General features: G+C 37.1%; 1 protein-coding gene across 7 annotated transcripts in view; it reads left to right on the top strand.

Moving 5' to 3' along the window:
* Positions 1-21,804, top strand: part of LOC106875262 (kalirin) — a 551,716-nt gene that overhangs the window by 123,135 nt on the left and 406,777 nt on the right. For all 7 annotated transcript variants that reach the window (XM_052965684.1, XM_052965687.1, XM_052965686.1 and 4 more), the window contains 4 exons: positions 11,777-11,891; positions 19,895-19,985; positions 20,681-20,782; positions 21,013-21,126. In XM_052965684.1, the coding sequence (XP_052821644.1) occupies positions 11,777-11,891; positions 19,895-19,985; positions 20,681-20,782; positions 21,013-21,126 (422 nt within the window). The remainder of the gene's footprint in view (positions 1-11,776; positions 11,892-19,894; positions 19,986-20,680; positions 20,783-21,012; positions 21,127-21,804) is intronic.

A 21,804-nucleotide genomic window follows, 5' to 3' on the forward strand; every position in this document is an offset into this window, starting at 1 on the left:
TCATCATCATCATAGTTTAACGTCTGCTTTCCATGCTAGCATGGGTTGGATGGTTTGACTGAGGACTGGCAAGCCAGGAGGCTGCACCAGGTTCCAGTCTAATCTGGCAAGGTTTCTACAGATGGATACTCTTCCTAATGCCAACCACTCCAAGAGTGTAGTAGGTGCTTTTTATGTGCCACTGGCATGGAAGCCAGTCAGGTGGTACTGGCATTGACCACATTTGAATGGTGCTTTTTACACACCACTGGCATGAGAGCTAGACAGGCAGCACTAGCAATGACCACACTCGAATGGTGCTTTTTACAGGATGAATATTGAGGGAGATTTGGCAGCTATGTCTAGCACGCTTGTCAATAGATGAATTTTAAAAGAGAACACTGTAGGGGATTTTCCTTCAGTGATTGATTTTAGATATTACCAATATTTAGTTGCATATAATTTTGATGAGCATATAATTGACATATTTAATTTTCATTTAGTTTTTTTTTTTCATTATTGTTTAAGCTACATATATTAATAAGAGAGAATTTATGTCATATATCTGTTACATTAATGTGTGATTGAGTTTTAATTAGTGAAACCTTTATATAAATATATCTTGGTGTAATACGTTATCTGACAGCATATGGTATCTTAGTATATAGACTAAGTTATGCATGTGTTTTAAGAAAACAAAATGAGGATTGAGGAAAGAGTGAGTGTAAAGGAGATGTAGGAATTGTGCAAGAAATGTAGTTAGTGAGAAGGGGGGTGGGGTGGCAGATTAACAGATTTGCTACTTCAGGAGGAGTGAAAGGTAGAAAATGAAAACAAGATAAACACTCTGTTAAAGAGAGAAAGAGAGAGAAAAGCAGAGAGAAAGAGAATAGGTACACTTAAGTAAGTGAATAAATAGGTACACCCCAGTAAGAGAACAAGTGCACTCCAGACAACTGGGCTAATTTATCAGCCCACCTTTGTAGCCTAGAAAGAAGACTGAGCCATTCTCTTCAAGAATATATAGACTTTTCTTTGTCAATTGAAATTTCAGTAAGAGGATAGGTACACTCCCTTGAGAGAAATAGGTATTAAGTGACCATCTCATTGTATCACATGACTAAATGTTCAAAGTAGACAACGTATGTGACCAACAGATTAGAGATGGCAACCATGTTATATGGTTTGTTTATAAATGTAGTTGCAATGTTATTTTGGCATTATATATTAACCCTAAGCGGTGAGCTGGCAGAATTGTTAGCATGCTGGATGAAATGCTTAGTGGTATTTTGCTTGTTGCTACATTCTGAGTTCAAATTCCACTGGGGTTGACTTTGCCTTTTATCCTTTCAATAAATTAAGTACCAGTGAAACACAGGGGTTGCTGTAATCAACTAGTCCCCTCCCTACAAACTTCAGGCCTTGTGCCTTTAGTAGAAAGGATTATATATTAACCCTTATAAGACAACTGGGCCAATCTATCAGCTCACTCTTTGTAGTCATGAAACAAAACCCAGTCCAATCTCTTTAAGAATATATATGCTTTTTGTTGTTGATTGAAATTCAGAGTGTACTCATGGTCATGTAGATTACAGGTTTGCTTTGTAATCCCAAAGTTCTATATGTAGGTTTCAGATAGTTCATCTGATTGTCTACCACACAATTTCTGATGATCCAACTTCAGTAATATCGGATAAATCAGAAGACATTTGGTCCAGTAGCCATGGTCTAGAGAGAAACCCAGAACCATGCGGGTAAACTCAAATATTTCAGTTGGCTTTAGCTTAGGCAATAACTAACTTAAGTGTTACATCAGAAATTAATTTGTAATCATTTTATGTCCACTTTTCACAAGAGCATGAGTTGGATGGGTTGTCACAGTCGAATCTGTTTTTATTCAGAATTTCTACCCTTGGTGGATGACATCTCAGTTGTACATTGCATTTTTGGCATGGTTTCTGTGATGGATACTCTTCATACATTTTACCAAGGTACCAACATTTGAGAAGTTGTCATGTCCTTAAACTGACTAAAAGGCTCTCCTGACACTGCGTTGTCACTGTTTTGTTCACCAACAACTTAACAGAATATCTTGAATGGCATTAGTGTTAGTGAGATTGTCTAAGGCTCTTTAGCCTCTAGGGCTCTGCAAGGCTAAAGAGCTCTGTTTATTTCAAGGTATCTGAGAGGGAGTGATTAGAAGAGAAAGTGATAACAGAAGGTCTAAGGTGAGTGAGTAAAGTGAACAAGAATAGGATGAAAGAAATAGTGATTGTGGTGAGAGGGTGGCAGAGGTGGAAATAGTGAAAGAGCAATAGTTCTGGAAAAAGTAATGGAAGAGAGTGAGTAATGGCAGTTACCTGTGTGCTGATATGTAAAAGAGATTGAGTGATGGATGATAAGAGAAAGTGTTAGATATCAATTACAAGAAGTTTGGGAGTGGAATGATGGCTAGCAGTATAGAATGGGTGATGGTAGTGTGTATAAGCTAGAAACAGAAAGGCATCTGGATGCGAAAGAGAGGTAGAAAGTCCAGTGCCTTCTCTCATTACACAGGTGGCATGTTGCAGTGAATGGAGAGAGGGTGAGTGTCAAAATATAAGAGGATTGGACAGACCCAATACCATCTTGAGTTACAGGGCAGTTTGGTACAATGCATAGGAGGAGAGATCCACTGTCTTCCTTAGTTACACAGGCAACGTGATATAGAGAAAAGGAGAGTGGTGATAGTATAAGTGATAGAGTGATAAATGATGAGAGGGCATCAAAGATGTAAAGGGATGGGCAACAGATGGGGACTTGATAGTTGTATTAGACAAGAGACCAAAATGTGTGTGTGTGTGTGTGTGTGTGTACCTCCCTTTAAACACAACAATTACAACATTTGTTCTGCCATGCTTGCACGTGTTGGCGATCATTAATGATTTTAAAACATTAATACATTAATCTCTTTCTTCTCTCTCTCTCTCTGTATGTATGTGTGTGTGTGTATATATATATATATATATATATATATATATATATATATACTGAAAAGAAAGAAATGAGCTGGGTATGTTTTATTATGGGGACATTTAATTAACATCATAACAAAACCAAGTAAAATAATGAGTTATGACAGACAAAGCATCATACAGCCTGTTGTTTTAGTAATACCAACTGTATGTATCTTATTTATAACAGTTATATCGAGCTGTGCAAGTTCATATATCATCATCATCAGCATTCTTTAATGTCTGTTTTCCATGCTGGCATGAGTTGGATGGTTTGACCTGGGCTAGCATGCCAGAGAACTGCACCAGGTTCCATTCTGGTTTGGCTTGGTTTCTGTAGCTAGATGCCCTTCCTAACATCTACCACTTTACAATGTGTGCTGGGTGCTTTTAACATGACAGGCTATATGATGCTGCCTGACATAACTCTCCATTTTGCTTTGTACTATTTTGTTGTTAATTGAATGTCTTGATAAAATTACATGGGCTATTACTTCACCTTACTGGAAATGATGACGGTCTGTGTTGGCAACAGTTAGTCTAAAACAGACTTGATAGAATATGAATGAGGAGTGAATGTCTAAATGGGGGGCAGAGAAACAATGGTCTTGATCTGGTAGGCAGCAAACAAGGAAGAAAATTGCAGTGAAAGAGTAGGGCCAAGATAGAGGTTGACTGCACTTCCTCCAATTCTGGCTCTGCAATGTATTGCATTTAAGTGAAATGGACTGTCATCTGGATTGATCATTTGTGAGTGTATCTCCTTGATATCCTTAAATTTCAATCATGTGACAACTCCTCTACTTGTGGAGTACTCTCACATCATAGTAGTAGGGAAAGCTGCCTACCCAGGAACAGTAAATAACTTTCAGCTTAGGAGCTTCTGCTTCCCATGATATATCTGCTTCAACCTTTGATTTTGCATTTGTCTGTTCAGTTGTCTTTTAAGGGCATTCACCTGACCATTTGACTATCTACATTAGATTCTGTTTTTTGAACATCTTGATGCTGTCCTCTTTCTCTTTATTCTCTTGTCCAGTTCCCCTCTATCTTCATACTTGACTCTTTTTCACAACACCTCTCTCTTGGCCCATTTCCTGCACTCCTTGTATCCCAAACACTTTTCGTTCACTGCATTTCTCTTCATATTTGCTGCTTGGTCAACATCACCTTTGTCTATTTCTATACTCCATTGAATGGCAAGAGTCTGAAATGTTAAGACATTTCACTCTTTATAGCAATAGACCTTATTGATAACTCTACTGCATACTGTATAATGCCATGCTATGTCTGAACGGCATGACACTGCCAGATACTGTACACTGTGTAATGTCATGCTGTCTTTACAGCCTGGCACAACCAACTACTTTACTATATGATATCTTGCTGTGTTTCAATAGATTGACATTGTCAGTTATTTCACAAGACACATGTTGCATCTCACTCACTCTTCATCAGCATAGTGTTTGCTATGAAACTGTTCTTATCACTCATAGTCATGCTAAAATGTCTTAGCTCAGTATTGTATTGAGAAAAAAATAATTACAAAAGTGTGTGTGTGTGTTCAGATGCAGAAGAGGAAGTGAGAAACAGCTATTACAGAGGAATCAGTGAGAAAGATGGAACCCTAATCAAAGGAGATAGATGCACAAAGTGACAACACATTGTCACATGACTAAATGGAAGGAAAAAGCAATAACATATCAGACTAAACTGTTATTTCATTTATGATATATGATGTCACAGTTATGTTATTAATGCAAAAATGAACCAATTTTGAGGAGGCTACATTCAGTTATATTGAATCCAGTACTTAACTGGTATTTATTTTATCAGCTGTGGAAGGATGAAAAGAAAAGTCAACTTCAAAGGGATTTAAACACAGAATGTAGAGTAATTTAACTAAATACCACCACATGATATTTTGACTATGTTCTATCAATTTTGCTAATCCACTGTCTTGATGTTAGTTTTTATTGCCCTATAATTATCATAAATATGTTTAAAATATTTCTTGCTATCTTCAGTTCAGCTTTTGTGCTTATCCTCACCATGATCGTGAACGTTGGGTAATGACTGAAAGAGTATGGTCTCGAATGCAAGTGGCCAAAATGGGGATCTTTCAAAGGATCTCTGGAGTAATGTTACTCAACAGGGTGCACAGCTCAGAGATCAACGAGTCTCTCCAGGTCAAGTTGCTACTTTTCAGCATTGAGAGATCATAGCTCTAGTACTATGGACATATTATTAGAATATCACAAGAAAGAATTGCAAGATGGATCCTTCAATCCAAGCCAACTGGTATGAGATCTAGGGATAAACAAAGAACAAAATAGTTGGATAATATCCATAGTCTCAGTTGGTCACACTTGGGAATTCAACTGGAAAATCTAATGATGGTTGCTTCTGATAGGACCCTATGTAAGAATGCCTAAGGGCTCTACTCCATGGCCCTCCCAAGAATAGTGGGTGGAGAAGATGGATGGATGTTTAAAGTAAAGAAAAAAAGTATTGATGTGTTCTGTACATGGATACTTAGTGATCCCATAAATATAACTATTTAATAACAGCAACCAATTCACTAATGAATCTGTATAGCAATCATTGTTTACTCATATAAACATTTTATAATGTCTACTGGAATTAATGTTAATCTTCTAATTTCTTAAATGTCACTTACCGCTTCCCACATGCAATTGTTTTAAATCTAAATTTCATCTGACCTAGTAAAATCTTGTGTTCTTTAAAACTGAACCATTACAAGTTTCTCTGTGCTTCTGTAAACAGTTTCATTGTATTCTTCAAAAATGTTTTGGTCTTTCATTCTAGCTATAGCAAGTATATGTCAGAGGATTCTGTCCGTACTACTTTTCATGCAAAGAACTTCAGAGAAGTTGTTTGCTCTACACACTTCTGTTAATGCTATTACTATTTATACTTTCATGCCTGGTATTCATGGTTTATACTCTTGTTGCATTGAATTGTTAGAAAATCTAGTCTGGCATCATTTCTTAAACTCTTTTTGTTATAAGGTGAAGGTGGTTTTTGTAAAAACTTCAATAAATGCTAATGAGTATTTTGACTGCAGCCAAAGGTTAACCTCTGAGCATGTCAAATCATTAAATGACGATTTGCTTACTGACTGATATATTGGGTCATCCCATAAATAATGCAGTTTTTTTCAATTGCTTGAACTAAAAGTTGGTGGGGTACAGGATAAGCTACCTGCATCAACTTACTATAAAAGCGGGTAGTAATTTTACCTTGTACTTATTCTTAGTGCAAGTTTTGAAGAGTGCAGTTCAATTTTAACAGTTATTTTTTCAAAGCTATAATGAAAGTGACAAAGGAGCATATTTGGCATATTTTGCTTTATGAGTTCAATAAAGGCAACAAACAACGTAACAGAAAGCTTACGGCCATATCTCGCTGAGAGCACCGGTTCTCGTCCGATCACTGAAGTTAAGCAACGTTGAGCCTAGTGAGTACTTAGAAGGCGGCGAGCTGGCAGAAACGTTAGCACGCTGGGCGAAATGCTTAGCGGTATTTCGTCTGCCGTTACGTTCTTAGTTCAAATTCCGCTGGGGTCGACTTTGCGTTTCATCCTTTCGGGGTCGATAAATTAAGTACCAGTTACGCGCTGGGGTCAATGTAATCGACTTAATCCCTTTGTCTGTCCTTGTTTGTCCCCTCTATGTTTAGCCCCTTGTGGGCAATAAAAATTTTTTTTTAAATAAAATAAGAAAGTGTGAGGAATATTAATGCAGTATATGGGGACCAGATGATAAGCGTAAGTCAGTGTCAACAGTGGTTCCAGAAATTCCGAGCTGGAAACAACAGCCTAGAAGACAAGCCTTGTCTTGGAAGATCTATAGAGCTTGATGAGGACGTCCTGCAAACCCTGGTTGAACAAAATTCTATTGTAACTGTTGAGGAACTAACAGGAAACCTACATGCTATCGGAAAAAAACAGCAAATTGGATCAATAGGTTTCTCACAAACTTCTCTAGTCTAATCGTGCACAGAGAGTGAATGTGTGCTCTTCTTTGCTGTCATTTTTCATGAATACACCTTTTTGGACTGAATAATGACTGGTGACAAGAAATGGGTTCTCTATAAAAATATCAAGTGCCAAAGACAATGAGTAGGGAAAGGAGAAACACCAGCATCCCAGGCTAAAGAAGGTCATCACCCACGTAAGGTGTTATCTGTTTGGTGGGATGTGAATGGTTTAGTCCACTTTGAACTTTTAAACCCAAGCCAAATGATAACAAAGGAGATCTACTGCGAGCAGCTTTAGTGGCTTCAGTCAGCACTAGAAGAAAAATGACCATCTTTCAAGACGAACCATGTTCATCCATCAGGATAATGCTTGGCTACATACAGCAAGGATGGCATTCCAAAGACTGGAGCAGTTTGAATGGGAAACGATGCCCTACCCACCATATTTGCTGGACATTGCCTCATCTAATTATCATTTATGCTGCAGTCTTTGAAATCATTTGGCTGGAAAAAATATGAATTCTGTGGACGAAGTCAGAACAGCATTGGAGGAACATTTTTTATCATGGACAAGTGAATTTTGAAAGATGGGCCTTTGCAAGTCTACCAGATAGATGGAAGAGCATTGTAGAAAATGAAGGAGACTATATCTTAGATTAAAAAAGAATTTTGTTTAACTTAACTTTGAGTGGCTGAGTTCCTTTCGAGTGTTGAGCCTCACAGAGGCAATGACCGAGACCTTTGGCATTATATTATGCTTGAGAAGACCCATCAAGCTGAACAAAATCAGAGTCATGGCAGATACCGGTGTCATGCAAATTGGCACATAAAAGCACCCCAGTGTCACACAAATGGCACCTGTGCTGGTGGCATGTAAAAGCACCCATTACACTTTTGGAGTGGTTGGCGTTAGGAAGGGCATCCAGCCATAGAAATCCATGCCAAATCAGACTGGAGTCTGGTGCAGCCTTCCACCTTGCCTGCCCAGTCAAACCATCCAAGTCATGCTGGCATAGAGAAGGGATGTTAAATGATGATGGTGTTGGTGATGGTGGCAGCAACGACGACGATAAAGAAGAAGGAAAGAAGTATAAAAAACTTTATTATTTATGAGATGACCTAATATTTTAGATGATGTTAATCAAAATATGTCATCCAGTTTCACCCCTTTGATATCAAGCTGCATGTGGACTGTACCTTGTTCTCTGATATAAACTTACTGTTTTAAACTGATCTAAACTTCCCATTAAAATTTTGAGTTAATACTGACAAGTTTATTTATTCTTCATTCTTTTTGAAATTGAAACAAAGGCAATGTATTTTAACAGAAAGATGATAATGAAAGGTTAACACCACTACTGGGTGCTTGCAAGCTTTCAGATCAGCTCTTACTTTGGTTCTTTCCCTACCCATGTTTTTGTTGTTGATATTCAAGCTAGGAATTAGCTGCATCCATCTTACCAGTTTTGGAAGACCCGCAAAGGTCATGGATACTGCCTCTTCTGACTAGCTTATTAACAAAAATATCAAAGTAGCTTGCAGAGAATGTTTCTTCAAGTATCAAATGAGGTTAGACATTTGAACTTGTAGTTCATTAAATACATTTCTAAATGGCGAAAGAGAATAATGTGTGACACTGCAGTAGTTGTGTAATTAGATTTATTCTAAATTCATATCTACTGCAATGTCACACATTCTCTTGTGCCTTTTGAGGTAAACTCCTGTACTCCCTCCCTCTCTTTCCTTAAAACACACACACACACACACACACACGGTTTCACACCCATTTTCCATATTAGCATTAGGTGAATGATTTTTTGATTGTTTTTACAGCTGGGTGATGGCCTTCATACTGCTAACAATTTGACTGTGAAATAGTGAGTGGAGAACTTGTTTTCTAAATCAGGCAAACTAGAGCAACATGAGGTATGTTGCTATGCTTAGGGGCACAATATAATAACAGTTGATGCTGCAGAACTGTGATGAAAGGTATTCCTGTTGTGACTTTCCCACTCTTTCTCAAGCAGTTTGCCTTGAGGACGGCATTAGCTATTGTGTCTTTCCTCTTTTAAGTTAGTATGATATGATGGAAATTTGTCTGCTGCTTCTAGCAGGTCTGGTAACTGCATAGAAGCTCATTGGCTCATATAGTAAAGCATCACGTTCAGATCAGGTAACAATTGTCAGTTGTCCAACACCTTTACTTCACAGCCATTTGTCCCCTTTATTTGTATTTACTTCTGTACAATCCAAATAAAAGTAGTTTTTACTACACTGAAGCTGAATGAGACCTCACATTGAAATGATAATTCCCAAATAGCCACACCATGACTCATATGTGTGTATAAAATTAGAAATCAGGAACTGTACTTTGTCTTTGTAGAGCATACCAAGGCTGCAATACAGTTAACCAAAAGACTCTCTGGAAAGTCGTAAAGAAAATCTGACTATTGTATTAAATAGTCAGATTTTCTTTACTACTTTCCAGAGAGCTAATGTGACTATTTTTCCTTATAATGTACCAAACAGTATCTTGGCTCCTGTATTGTTTGCTCTTTATTTCTCATCTATGGTTGACTGTGCTTTCGGACATTTGGACAAAGAAGTAAGATTTGTTTTTTTTTTTGTATGAGTGAAGGATTGTTTAATAACCTGGAGATTAAAAGCAAATATACTGAACAGTGCAAAACTTTTGTTCAAAATGTCTTTTGCTGATAATGAAGCAACACTTGTGGCTGATTTCTTTGATTATACTCAATCAGTTATGGAGCGTTTCTTACATACTTTGGTCTTGCAATAATCTCATTGAAAATGGAAGTAATTCACCAACTTACTTCAACTGTAAGCCAAAAATAGGAAGTATAATCCAGTCAGATTTTCCAAGCAAATCATATGCATATGGAGGACCTTCTCTGTTTGGTTTGTTTAGAATTAGTTCAAAAGCGTCTCTGGATGATGATTGTTAATAGATTATTCAAGGAAACTGCCTCCTTTGATAAACTGAAGCATCATATCTGGAATGAAAGTGGTTACACTTTGAAAACAAAACTTGGACTTGCTATAGATCTCACATAGAACAATTAGTTACTTTGCATTAATGTTGCCTTTGTAGCATCTGTGAGTGTATGTGGAAGGATAGAGTTCATAATGTCAATCTTTTCAAGAAATGTTGTATATCAAGTATTGAAGCTTTTCTTATTCAGACTCAACATAGTCATGTAGTTCAGATGGACGAGGAACATATACCCAAGGTTGTCTTATACATCTAATTTCATGATGGCACACAGAATGTTTCGAGATATCACTTAGAATACAAAAATACACTGAGATTGAATTTAACTATTTCAAATAAACTCATAACAGCCTTTGAAAGAACAACACAAGGTCACAAATTATGGGGAAAACTATGTTATAATATCATGAGAGAGTTCGAGTCAACAGGGTCAGATGAGATAACAATAAACAGGGAAAAATGAAAATATGTACCCAACATGTTACCAGTTTGCTTCATTACCTCCTCTAAGGAAGGAGGCTATGTTTTCATTGGCGTTGGTTTGTCCGTCTGTGTGCAAAATAACTCAACAAGTTGTGAACAGTATTTGATGAAACTTGCAGAAAAAGTTGGTAATGACATAAGGAACAGATGATGACATTTTGGTAGTGATCTGGGAATTTTTATGGATTCTTGAAGGATTTTTCATTTGTTATATTTACTTTACATGAAGTATTACAATGTTAGGTTCTTTGATTATTTCCCTTGAAAACACATTTTTCCATGTATCCTATGGTGGCGTTGCTGTTTAGAGATAGTGTTGATGATGACGATGGTTGAGATAAGTATGGGAGGAGGATAAAATAGTATCGGTGGTTATAATGGCGACAGGAGCAGTGTGATGTGTGATGTTGAGGTGATGGTGGTAATAGTGGTGTTGATGATAGTGTTAGTTGTGTGATGGTGGTATTGTGGTGGTTATACTGGTTGTGGTGGTGAAAGTGAGTGTCAAGGTAGCCGTCATGATAACATTGATAGCGGTGTATGTGGCTGAAGTGGAAGCAATGATGATGTTAGTGGCTGTGAACTGCTTCAGATGATTCTCATTTTTAAAGGGTTTTTTTTTCTTAAAATCATATTGCCGTGTTATTTTTTTTTTACTCCCACCAAGGAGGTCATGTTTTTGCCGGCGTTGGTTTGGGAAATTGGTCGATTTTCAGCATGCGTGTATATGGGTGGAAATGAGCTGCTTGGCGGAGGTGTGCACTCTCCGAGTGCTTTTCTAGTTTTTCTTGTTTGCACTGTGATTTGTGCAGACTGTAGTTTCACTGGCTTTATATCTCACTGTAAACACAAGCACTACATATTTGCATGAGCAGTTGACTGTTATATGAAGAAAAATATATTCATTAGTTACTAAATATAAATAATAAAGATAGGAGAGTATAGTGGTTCACTTGAAGCATTGTGTATCGATCAATCCCTAGGGATATCTGAAGAAGGAATTGTTATATTGCGAAATATTATATCAGACTATGGATGATTAAATTACACCAGTTATTATAGTCCTTTGTTGTTATTATAGTGCATTGTTGTACCATTCAAAACACATTATTACTATTTATTATTATTGTTTACAAATAATAAAGAAATAGTGCTGGAGTTTAATAATTAGTGAATTAGTGAACCTGTGACCATACCAATATACAATATTATTTCAATATTTAATTTTTGTTAAATTAGCTTATACATAAATAAAATAAGAATAAAGTCCATTTTACGTATGTTTAATTTTCTTTCTTTCTTTTAGGTGGCCGAAATAAGCAAGGTGGCCCAATTTTGACATTCCCTTCACACACTCATCCTGAAAGATTAAAATATGAAGATTTACGACGACTCATGACCTATCTTGCCAGTGTGCCAAGGTAAGTAATTATAAATTATTGTTATGATTACTTGACTCCTGTTTGCTTTTTTTGTGTGTCTGATTTTGACAAAATGTTTTTAGCGCACTCTCTAAAGTGGTTGGCATTAGGAAGAACATCCAGCTATAGAATAATCATCATCATCATCGTTTAATGTCCGCTTTCCATGTTGGCATGGGTTAGACGGTTTGACTGAGGGCTGGCAAGCCAAAAGGCTGCTCCAGGCTCGAATCTGATCTGGCAAAGTTTCTACAGTTGGATGCCCTTCATAACACCAACCACTCTGAGAGTGTTGTGGGTGCCACCGGCACACAAGCCAGTCAGGCAGTACTGGCATCAAACATGCTTGAATGAAGCTTTTTACATGCCACCGAGAATCAGTCAGGTGGCACTGGCAACAACCATGCTTGAATGGCGCTTTTTACGTGCCACCAGCACAGGTGCTCATCAGGTGGTACTGTCATCAGCCATGACAATGACGTCACTTGACTCAACAGGTCTTCGCAAACGCAGTTTATTGCCCAATAATTGAAGAGAACTCTTAAATGAGCTGGTTATGCTGCACCGGCATAGGCCATGATTATGGTCTCACTTGGCTTGCTAGGTCTTCTCAAGCACAGCATATCTCCAAAGTCTCGGTCACTTGTCATTGCCTCCGTCACGCCTAACATTCGAAGGTCATGCTTCACTACCTCATCCCAAGTCTTCCTCGGTCTACCTCTTCCACAGATTCCCTCAACTGCTAGTGTGATTCTTTTTCACACAGCTGTCCTCATCCCTACGCAACACATGACCATACCAGCACAGTTGTCTTTCTTGTACACCACATCTGATGCTTCTTATGTCCAACTTCTCTCCCAGGGCACTTAAACTCTGTCGTGTATGCACACTGACATTACACATCCAGTGGAGCATACCAGCTTCATTCCTTGCAAGCTTACGCTTGTCCTCAGCAGTTACGGCCCATGTTTCACTGCCATGTAGCATGGCTGTTCGCACACATACAGTCTACTCTGAGCGAGGGGCCCTTTGTCACCAACAGAGGTAGGAGCTCTCTGAACTTTGCTCAGGCTATTCTTATTCTAGCAGCTACACTCTCAGAGCATCCATGCCCACTACTGACTTGGTCACTTAGGTAATGGAAGTTATCAACTATTTCTAGTTTTTTCCCCTGGCATGTGACGGAAGCTGTTTTCTGCACATTTTCAGTGTTTATTGCCCCTGAGCATTTGCCACACACAAAAACTATCTTCTCAGTTAGCCTTCCTTTGATATTGCTGCACCTCTTATGTGTCCATAGCTTACACTAGGTATATCTTATGGAGTTTCTACCTACGCCTTTTCTACAGATCGAGCAGGGCCATATACCTGAAGGGATTTGTGATTTGTCTGCCTTCCTACTTATTAAGACTTTGGCTTTTGCTAGATTGACTCTAAGGCCCTTCGATTCTAGACCTTGCTTCCACACCTGAAACTTCTCTAGTTCAGATAGTGACTCAACTATTAGAGCAAGGTCATCAGCATAGAGGAACTCCCAGGGGCATCCTGTCTTGAATTCCTCTTATTGCATAGAGGATTATGATGAATACGAGGGGGCTGAGGACTGATCCTTGGTGGACCCCTACCTGGAATTCTTCACTATACTTGTTGCCAACCCCCACCTTACTGACAGCTTCCCTGTACGTGGCTTGCACATCTCTCACTAACCATTCATCTATCCCTAGTTTCCTCATTGACCACCAGATAAGAGATCAAAGGCTTTCTCCATGTCAATGAAAGCCAGGTACAAAGGTTTACCTTTGGCTAAGTATTTCTCCTGCAACAGTCTTACCAGAAATATAGCATCAGTGGTGCTTTTTCTTGGCACAAATCCAAACGGCATTTCATCTAAACTAACTCTCTCCCTAATTAGTTGGGCTATGACCCTCTCTGTGACTTTCATTACCTGATCCAACAACTTGATACCTCTGTAATTATTCACAACTAATGCATCACCATTACATTTGTAGCAGTTGACTATGGTGCTGCTACACCAATCATTGGTATGACTCCTTCATGTATCACCTGGTTGACTATATGGGTGACTAGACGATAGCTGACACCACCCGATATTTTAGGCATTTTTAGGAAACAGACGTTAATGCTTGATGCAGTCCTTGGACCTGTTACATCATCAAGCTGTCCAGTCCATGCTAGCATGGAAAATAGGCATTAAAAGATGATGATGATGATTAGATGAGGAAACAAGACCTTTAGGTGATGACTGCCTCCATTCTGAAGGTAGCCTGGCTGGAAATTGGTGGCTTTGGAACAGATTCTCAAATGAAATTTTGGGTTTACTGGGAACAGGATACCATCTGTGAAATGGGGAAGATACAAGGTAGAGGATTATGTACCACCTGAATAAGGCACTCATAAGATATTATTCAGTACTTGGAATGTGGTTGGGCTGTTAAGTTTCATAATGACTTCAGTCGAATTACTAACACTTGGTAGTTTATACCTAGGAGCAGTAGTAACAGTGTTTCACTGCATTCACCATTTATTGGTGTTCCCCTCTCTTGGTGGAGGACAACATTGCAACCCTCCAGCTCATGGATCTATTTAGGTAGTCATTACTGATGAGGGTTTTGCTAGGTCAGAGTGCAAATCCTACCTCAACTCCTTTTAGTTACTTAGAAAAATGTCAGAAAAATAAATATCAGCAATTATTATCAAATATTCTTTACTTATACTGATGATGTTGAAAAAATAATTGGGTTTCTTCCTTAGATATTTGTGTTATTAAAAAAGATGTTTTAGATATTTTAACCTTTTTGATACCACCCCTGGTTCTATTATATGAACTTTCTTATTTTAAAGCAATCTAAACTAAAACCTTCCATTGAAATTTCATATAAATTCATGTTCCAAACAGCAAAGTTATTTTATGAAACACTTCCTCATTTTCAAAATCAACTGAAACAAAGGTAGTGTATTTTAACAGAAATACGGTAACAAATAGGTTAAGTCCATTAATAGTAATTATGGTGAAACAAACATCTGACTGTACCATTAGGATGCTATCTCCATTAGCTGAAGGGGTAAATAGTTGGTGATGCAGTGTGTCAATTGCAAAGACACTTAACACTCAGTGTCTCAATCTGCCTAGCAGTAAATAGTTACTATGCTGTGATCAGTTCATACCCCTCCCCACATCATCCAACATTAAATAGATAATTACAATGAGGAAGTATCTGTTAAGTAAAGCGTACTTTATAATTTTTTTCAAGTGTTTTGTTAGTTTCCTAAACCTGTCTGTGATTGGTTGGTGTTCTGCCCTAGGAAGCACATCTCTCTACCATTTAATTCCCTTTAAACATCTCTAGTTGACCACTTAACTAGTGACACCACTTGGCAACAGAAAACTATAAATGAACTCTGTGCAAGCTGTTTATCTAAAATAGTCTTGTTTGCAAGTAAGTTACAACACTATGAGGATGTTTAGACCAGTGCTTCTCAATCTTTTTGATTTCATGGCTCATAGGAGATCAAATAAAAAACATTACTGGTACACTTCACATGGACAAATGCTATAAAATTAAAGTTAAAAACATAGAAAGCTGTTACCTTGTTTCATTTATAATTTTTGTGTGAAGTGTGGACATGGTTGTATGGTTACAAAGTTTGCTTTGCAGCAATGTGGTTCTGGGTTTATCTAGTGTTTTCACAGCTGCTGCCTAATGAGTTTTGTCTGCTGCTGTTACAGTTTTGGGTTTTTGAACACACTGCATCCATAAGGGATTGTATCCTCAGATGAATACCACAATCAAATTGCCTTTCATGATGCATCTATATTAAGTATGATACACAGATGACTGTTTTGGTCTGATACTGCTTCTGTTTTATATAGTAAATTATAAGTATGTTTTGCAAAGCATTTAAGCATAAGTGTGTATTTTCTAAAACCATACATTATATTTTTAAAAACCTGTAGCACATCTAGATAATCGTATTACATATCTTTTAAGAATAATCTGTTTAGAGTGTCATTAAAGACCAACTCTTGATTTCACCATTTCTAAAATGTTTTGGTCAAATATATATGGTTTTCTACAAGCACCAAAACTGACAGGAAGTATGAAAGCAAATATCCTCTGAAAGTATGGTATTCTCACATTAGAGTCTCTATGTCATCACTCAACCTGCTAGAAATATTCAAATCTACCTCAAATAATACCCTTGTCTCTAAAACCAAAGGTAGACACATTGCATAATGTAGTTCTATTTGTATACTGTGTCTGCCTAAAGAGTAGATGGTTTTGACCAGAATACATAAACACCATCCGCTAGGGAGCTACTAGAAATAGTAGATCAGGTTTCCTTAAATGAAACCTTTCATTTCTTAAAAAAAGAAAGAGATGTTAGATGATAATAATGATAAAGTTGTGTATATTTTTTAACATACTTTTGTACACTAGAACATGAAAGGCATTTATTGTGGGATTCTGTCTTGGAAAAAAATCTCTATAAACTTTGTGTATAAAAACATTTCAAACCAAGCTCCAAGTGATGTCAGTGTTTCATAGTGTTTCAGCATGATTTTGCCTTTTCAGTGGTAGATATCTCCTTAGGCATTTGAAGCTAAGTTGGAACTTTAGTTTGATCCTCACTACTTTGTGTGCTTATACTAAAATATTTCCAGTCTGGCAAACCTCAGCAGACACTTGCAAATATTTTGTTTGCTCTTTCTATATAAGAATAGAAGTTCTAGCTTGCTTCCAAATGATTGATGCAATATCTATCACTGAAGAGGCGAACTCATTCCAAAACACTGTATCTGATAGTCCACTTGGAGCTGGGCTCAATGTGTTTTTATACACAAAGTCTAGAAAGAGAAATTTTCCTCCTTGACAAAATCTCAAAACAAAGGTCTTTCGAGATCTAGTGTAGAAGTGGTGTGTAAAAAATAAATGCACACAATCAAGTGAAATTGAATCGTGGCCAATGACCCGGCAAGTAAAACGAGATTACAATCATGGCCTATACCAGTGTTGCATAACCAGCCCATTTAAAAGCATCCTTGAATCACTGGGTGATACACTGCACTTGAGAAGACCTATTGAGTCAAGTAAAATCAATCAAAAATCGAAATCAAAATGGAAATTGTAGTTGTGGCTGATGCCAGTGTCGCCTGACTGGCACCTGTGCTGGTGGAACATAATAAGCACCATTCAAGCATGGGTCGATGCCAGTGCCACATGTCTGGCTCCCTGAGTCAGTAACATGTAAAAAAACACCAACCGAATATGGCCGATGTCATTTTCCCCTGACTGGCTCCTGTGCCAGTGGCACATAAAAAGCACCATGTGATCGTGCTCGATGCCAGTGCTGCCTCATTGGCTCCTGTGCCAGTGGCATGTAAAAAGCACCCACTGCACTCTCAGAGTAGTTGGCATTAGGAAAGGCATCCAGCCATAGAAACCTTGCCAGATCAGATTAATGCCTGGTGCAGCCTACTGGCTTTCCAGTCCGTAGTCAAACTGGCCAACCTATGCCAGTATGGAAAACAGACGTTAAATGATGATGATGATAATCTTTATTTTGGTCCCTGTAGCTTTGTGTGTTTATACTAAATTAGATAATGCTGTACTTAGGACACAGTCTAAACAAATGAAATAAAGTTGTGATGTTCATTGTTGAAATCTCTGATATTCTTTGGCTTCATTAGGTATAAGCTGAGGTTAAACATCATCACTAACCACTATAATTAAAACCACAGGTGACTATTGATGCCAAAAATGTATGCAATTGTTTGTTAAAGTTAAATGCTTCAACTTGATTGATTATCATTTCACTATTGGGTTATTGATGTAAGGAACATCAGAGCCTAATATGTATTGGTATGGTTTAATATAACTTAATTTGTGGTGTTTAGAATTTGCAGAATTGCTAGGAACATTACTAGAATTCATCATTCAAACTATCTTCCTGTGAAATATCTGTTCATGAATCTGAACAGATTGAAGAAATTGGAGCTGCTTTATGCCTTCCTATATTTTATGAATCCCCAAATTGATGTGTGAGCTGAGTATGTGTAATAGAATCTATTTGATGAAAGGCATCTCTGTGTGGACTTGGCTATGGTTAGGCAGATTTATGACGAAAGATGTTTCAGCTGTGATTATTCCGTCTTTTTGTATATTTAGAACTGTGTTGTTTATGTTATTTAATGTATCCTTCCTTTTGAAAGACAGTAGGATGTGATATACAGGAATTTATACTGCTATTTCTGCAGGTGAAAAGTGGTAAAAATAGGACATATGAATCTTAAAAGGAAACAAAACACATGTGGGCAAGTGTGTGTGTGTGTGTGTGTGTGTGTGCGTGTGCGTGTGTGCGTGCGCATGCGTACATGTTTCAGAGAGAGTGAGAGATCCAAGGCCAAGAAAGCTGGCTCCTGTCTGTAGTGATGTTAATATTTTAAGGTGGTGAAGGTTAGTTAATAGAGGTAACATATGGACAGGAAGGAAATTCTAGAGAGGATTGCAGTTTTCACAGGAAGGATTTTCTATGTTGTTTATCTGCTAAATGAGCAGTGGGGTGGGCTAAATAATGTGGTGTGTGGGTTCATATGTATTATGTCACTCCTGAAATATATCTAATTTTGAAGTGTTGCAGTTCATCTCCACCACAGTTAAATGTTAATTTTAGATCTTAATTACTCTGTATTTAAAAATTTTTCATAACATTCTGACATTGATTTTATCAATTAAAAAGTATTTATAATTTCTAACCTCTCTCTCTAAAGTTTTGATTTCAAAATTATGTATTTATTTGGTCTTAGAATGTCAATCAAATAGTAATTGAATCTCTTGATGCCAGCAGTCTGCCTGGTTGAGAAGTTTTTTTTTCAACCACTTTGCAGTCAGTTGATTAGATGAAGGAAGAGCATTTAATAATGAAAGCAATTGCTCTTCATTGTCATTTGATTTGATAGAAATAGCTAAATATCCCTCAAATCTCACATCACAACCATAACCCTTCAGCATTCAGATTACTCTGACAAATGTATTCTTTTTTATTCATGTTGGTTTGAATTAATCATGGATTATCTTGTAACCTGTGACGATGTGATTGTTTATTTTTAGAATGACATTGTCGGGTAGATGTGAGAGGCCAGATCTAGCTGGTTTGAACATAAAACATGTAGAAAATTTGGGCTGGATATGGCAGGATCCATTATTGACCAGTGTAGTTGTATATATGCAGGATCCAAGAAAACAACAGGGTACTTCTGGTCAGTTACAGTTGATCTAAGACTAAACTACTGAGTTTTTATTTTATCAACCCCAGAAAGATGAAAGGTAGCTCAGAAAATAAACATTCATAACTATATCATCATCATCATTTAGCATCTGTTTTTATGCTGGCATGGGTTAGACATTTGACTGGGACTGGTAAGCTAGACAGCTGTACTAGGCTCCAGTCTGATTTGGCCTAGTTTCTATGGCTGGATACCCTTACTAATGCCAACCACTCCAAGAGTGTAGTGGGTGCCTTTTATATGTCACCGGCACTGGCCATGACTAGTCTCACTTGGCTGGATGCGTCTTCTCAAGCACATCAAATCATCAAAGGTCTTGATCACTTGTCATCACCTCCGTGAGACTCAACATCTGAAGGTCATGCTTCACCACCTCATCCCATGTCTTCCTGAGTCTACCTCTTCCACAGGTTCCTTCTGCAGTTAGAGATTGACACAGAGAAATTTTGTTTTATAATTAGTTCTCTATTGTTTCTGTTTTATCTTCTACTTGATTAGGTATAAAAAAAATGTAAATAATGGAGGCAAATTAGACTTAATTAAAATCCAATGAAATATTTCTAATACATTGTTTTTGTTCAAAAAATAGCGAAGACTAACTACTATTAGAAACTATTTTTTAAAAGCAGTAATGATTGCATGTTTGAATTATTTAAGTATTTTTATGAATTATTATGAAAATCCTATTTTCTTCTAGTGATGATGTCCGAGAGCAAGGATTTACCATCATTCTTGATATGAGAGGTTCCACATGGCAAACAGTAAAACCTATACTTAAAGCCTTGCAGGTGAGTTGTGAAAATATTTAGAACGTATTTCTTTCAATCTCTGTTACAATGAAAGTCTAGTTTGCAAGACTAAATTACTTACCTCATTTGAGTATGTGCAGCCAAAGCTTTAACTCTTTCAGTACTAGCATAGCTAAGACTGCCCCCCACCCCCGTCCCATATCATACACTGGCAACCCCCTCCGCCAATGCCTGTAACAAACTATTTTTGTTTAAAGTGAATCTTGATGAAAACCTTGTTATTTACATGAATGGCTACACCTTATTCCAGTAGATAAATGTTCTATTGTAATTTTATATAAGAACCTTTTGTTGAATTATACTCCAAACATCTGCTTTATATAATGTTTGCAGTTATTTTGTTACCATCTCCACCTCCTCCATTCTTGATTATATGGGAATTAATTGAAGCATATGAACAGTCTATTCTTGTTAGAAATATGGTCACAAAGGGTTGAAAGACATCTGACTGACTTAAGAATGGATATAACTTATTGTAGCTATTGTACTTTTCCAGCAGGCTTTTTGTGACCTTACTAGTGGTGTAGATAATTGCAATAACGAATAGTAGTGGTATTGTAGTTATTTGAAATACTGATCTTATAAATTATTGATTACTTTAGAATGTTTTTCAAGAAATACTTTTATTTAAAGAGGACTTATATAACTCTGCTTTATTTATAATTTCTTCTCAGGAATGTTTTCCTGGCAATATTCAAATGGCATTCATTATCAAGCCTGAAAAATTTTGGGAGAAGCAAAGAACCAGTTTGGGAAGTGCCAAGTACAACTTTGAAGTGAGTATCATATTTTTCAGAATGAAGATATTATAAACCTTATTTATCATTAACTAATGAAGTGTTTTGGAACACTTTCATTTAAAAGATTGTTTTAAACTGTAAATTGATTTTTATGTTATAAATTTAAATTATATTTGGTTCCCATTTCTATTAATTATTTAACTGTTGTCGCACTTGTTATTTCCTCTTTCTATAACTTTTACTAATGTTTTATTCATTTTTTCCAGACCAATATGTTATCAGTTGATAATCTTTCCAAATTTATCGATTCATCTCAGCTTACGAGAGAATTTGATGGTACTCTGGATTATGATCATGAACAGTGGATTCAACTCCGATTGGTAAGGAAGGAATAAATGCTTCATCTTATAATTTATTGTGGAGTTGGAGGACCACTGAAAGATGAATCATTATGTGATGGACAAGCCATTGAAAAAAACCTCCATGTGGTCACCCAACCTAGTAGAAATTTCTGTCAAATCTCTCAAATCATACACTCAAAAAGGATACTGATGATATAGTCCCAAGTACACTATAACTCAAAAGAATGATGAACGGACAAAGTTAGAACTAGAGTACCTTTGACCATATGTTGATTTAGTCATTTTAATTTGGGGTTGATCAAGCACTTCATCTAGTGATGCAATAGAAGATACAGGGAAATGATTTCCTGTGGATATTTTAAGCCTAAAGGGAAACTCAGGTCCCTTGTGCTAATGAAGCACTTACCTATCTGTTGAGAATGTTTAACCAAAGACTGTTTACCCAGTGCTCAAACACTTTATCAGTGTGGTAGGTTAAGACTATAAGGAAGGAATAAAATCAGATATCTCAGTAGATTAACACAATCAACCAGTTATAATGTAAATAATTTGTTATCGTTAAATAGCAGCAATGGATTCCAGCAATTTCTCTCACTTTTACCTTAATAGTTAGTGTTGCTGCAAAAAATCCACTCCTCTGTCTGTCCGTCTCTCTCTCTCTCTCTCTCTCTCTCTCTCTCTCTCTCTCTCTCTCTC

The sequence above is a fragment of the Octopus bimaculoides genome, chromosome 2 (assembly GCF_001194135.2).
Source record: "Octopus bimaculoides isolate UCB-OBI-ISO-001 chromosome 2, ASM119413v2, whole genome shotgun sequence".
In the NCBI taxonomy this organism is placed as follows: Eukaryota; Metazoa; Mollusca; class Cephalopoda; order Octopoda; family Octopodidae; genus Octopus; species Octopus bimaculoides.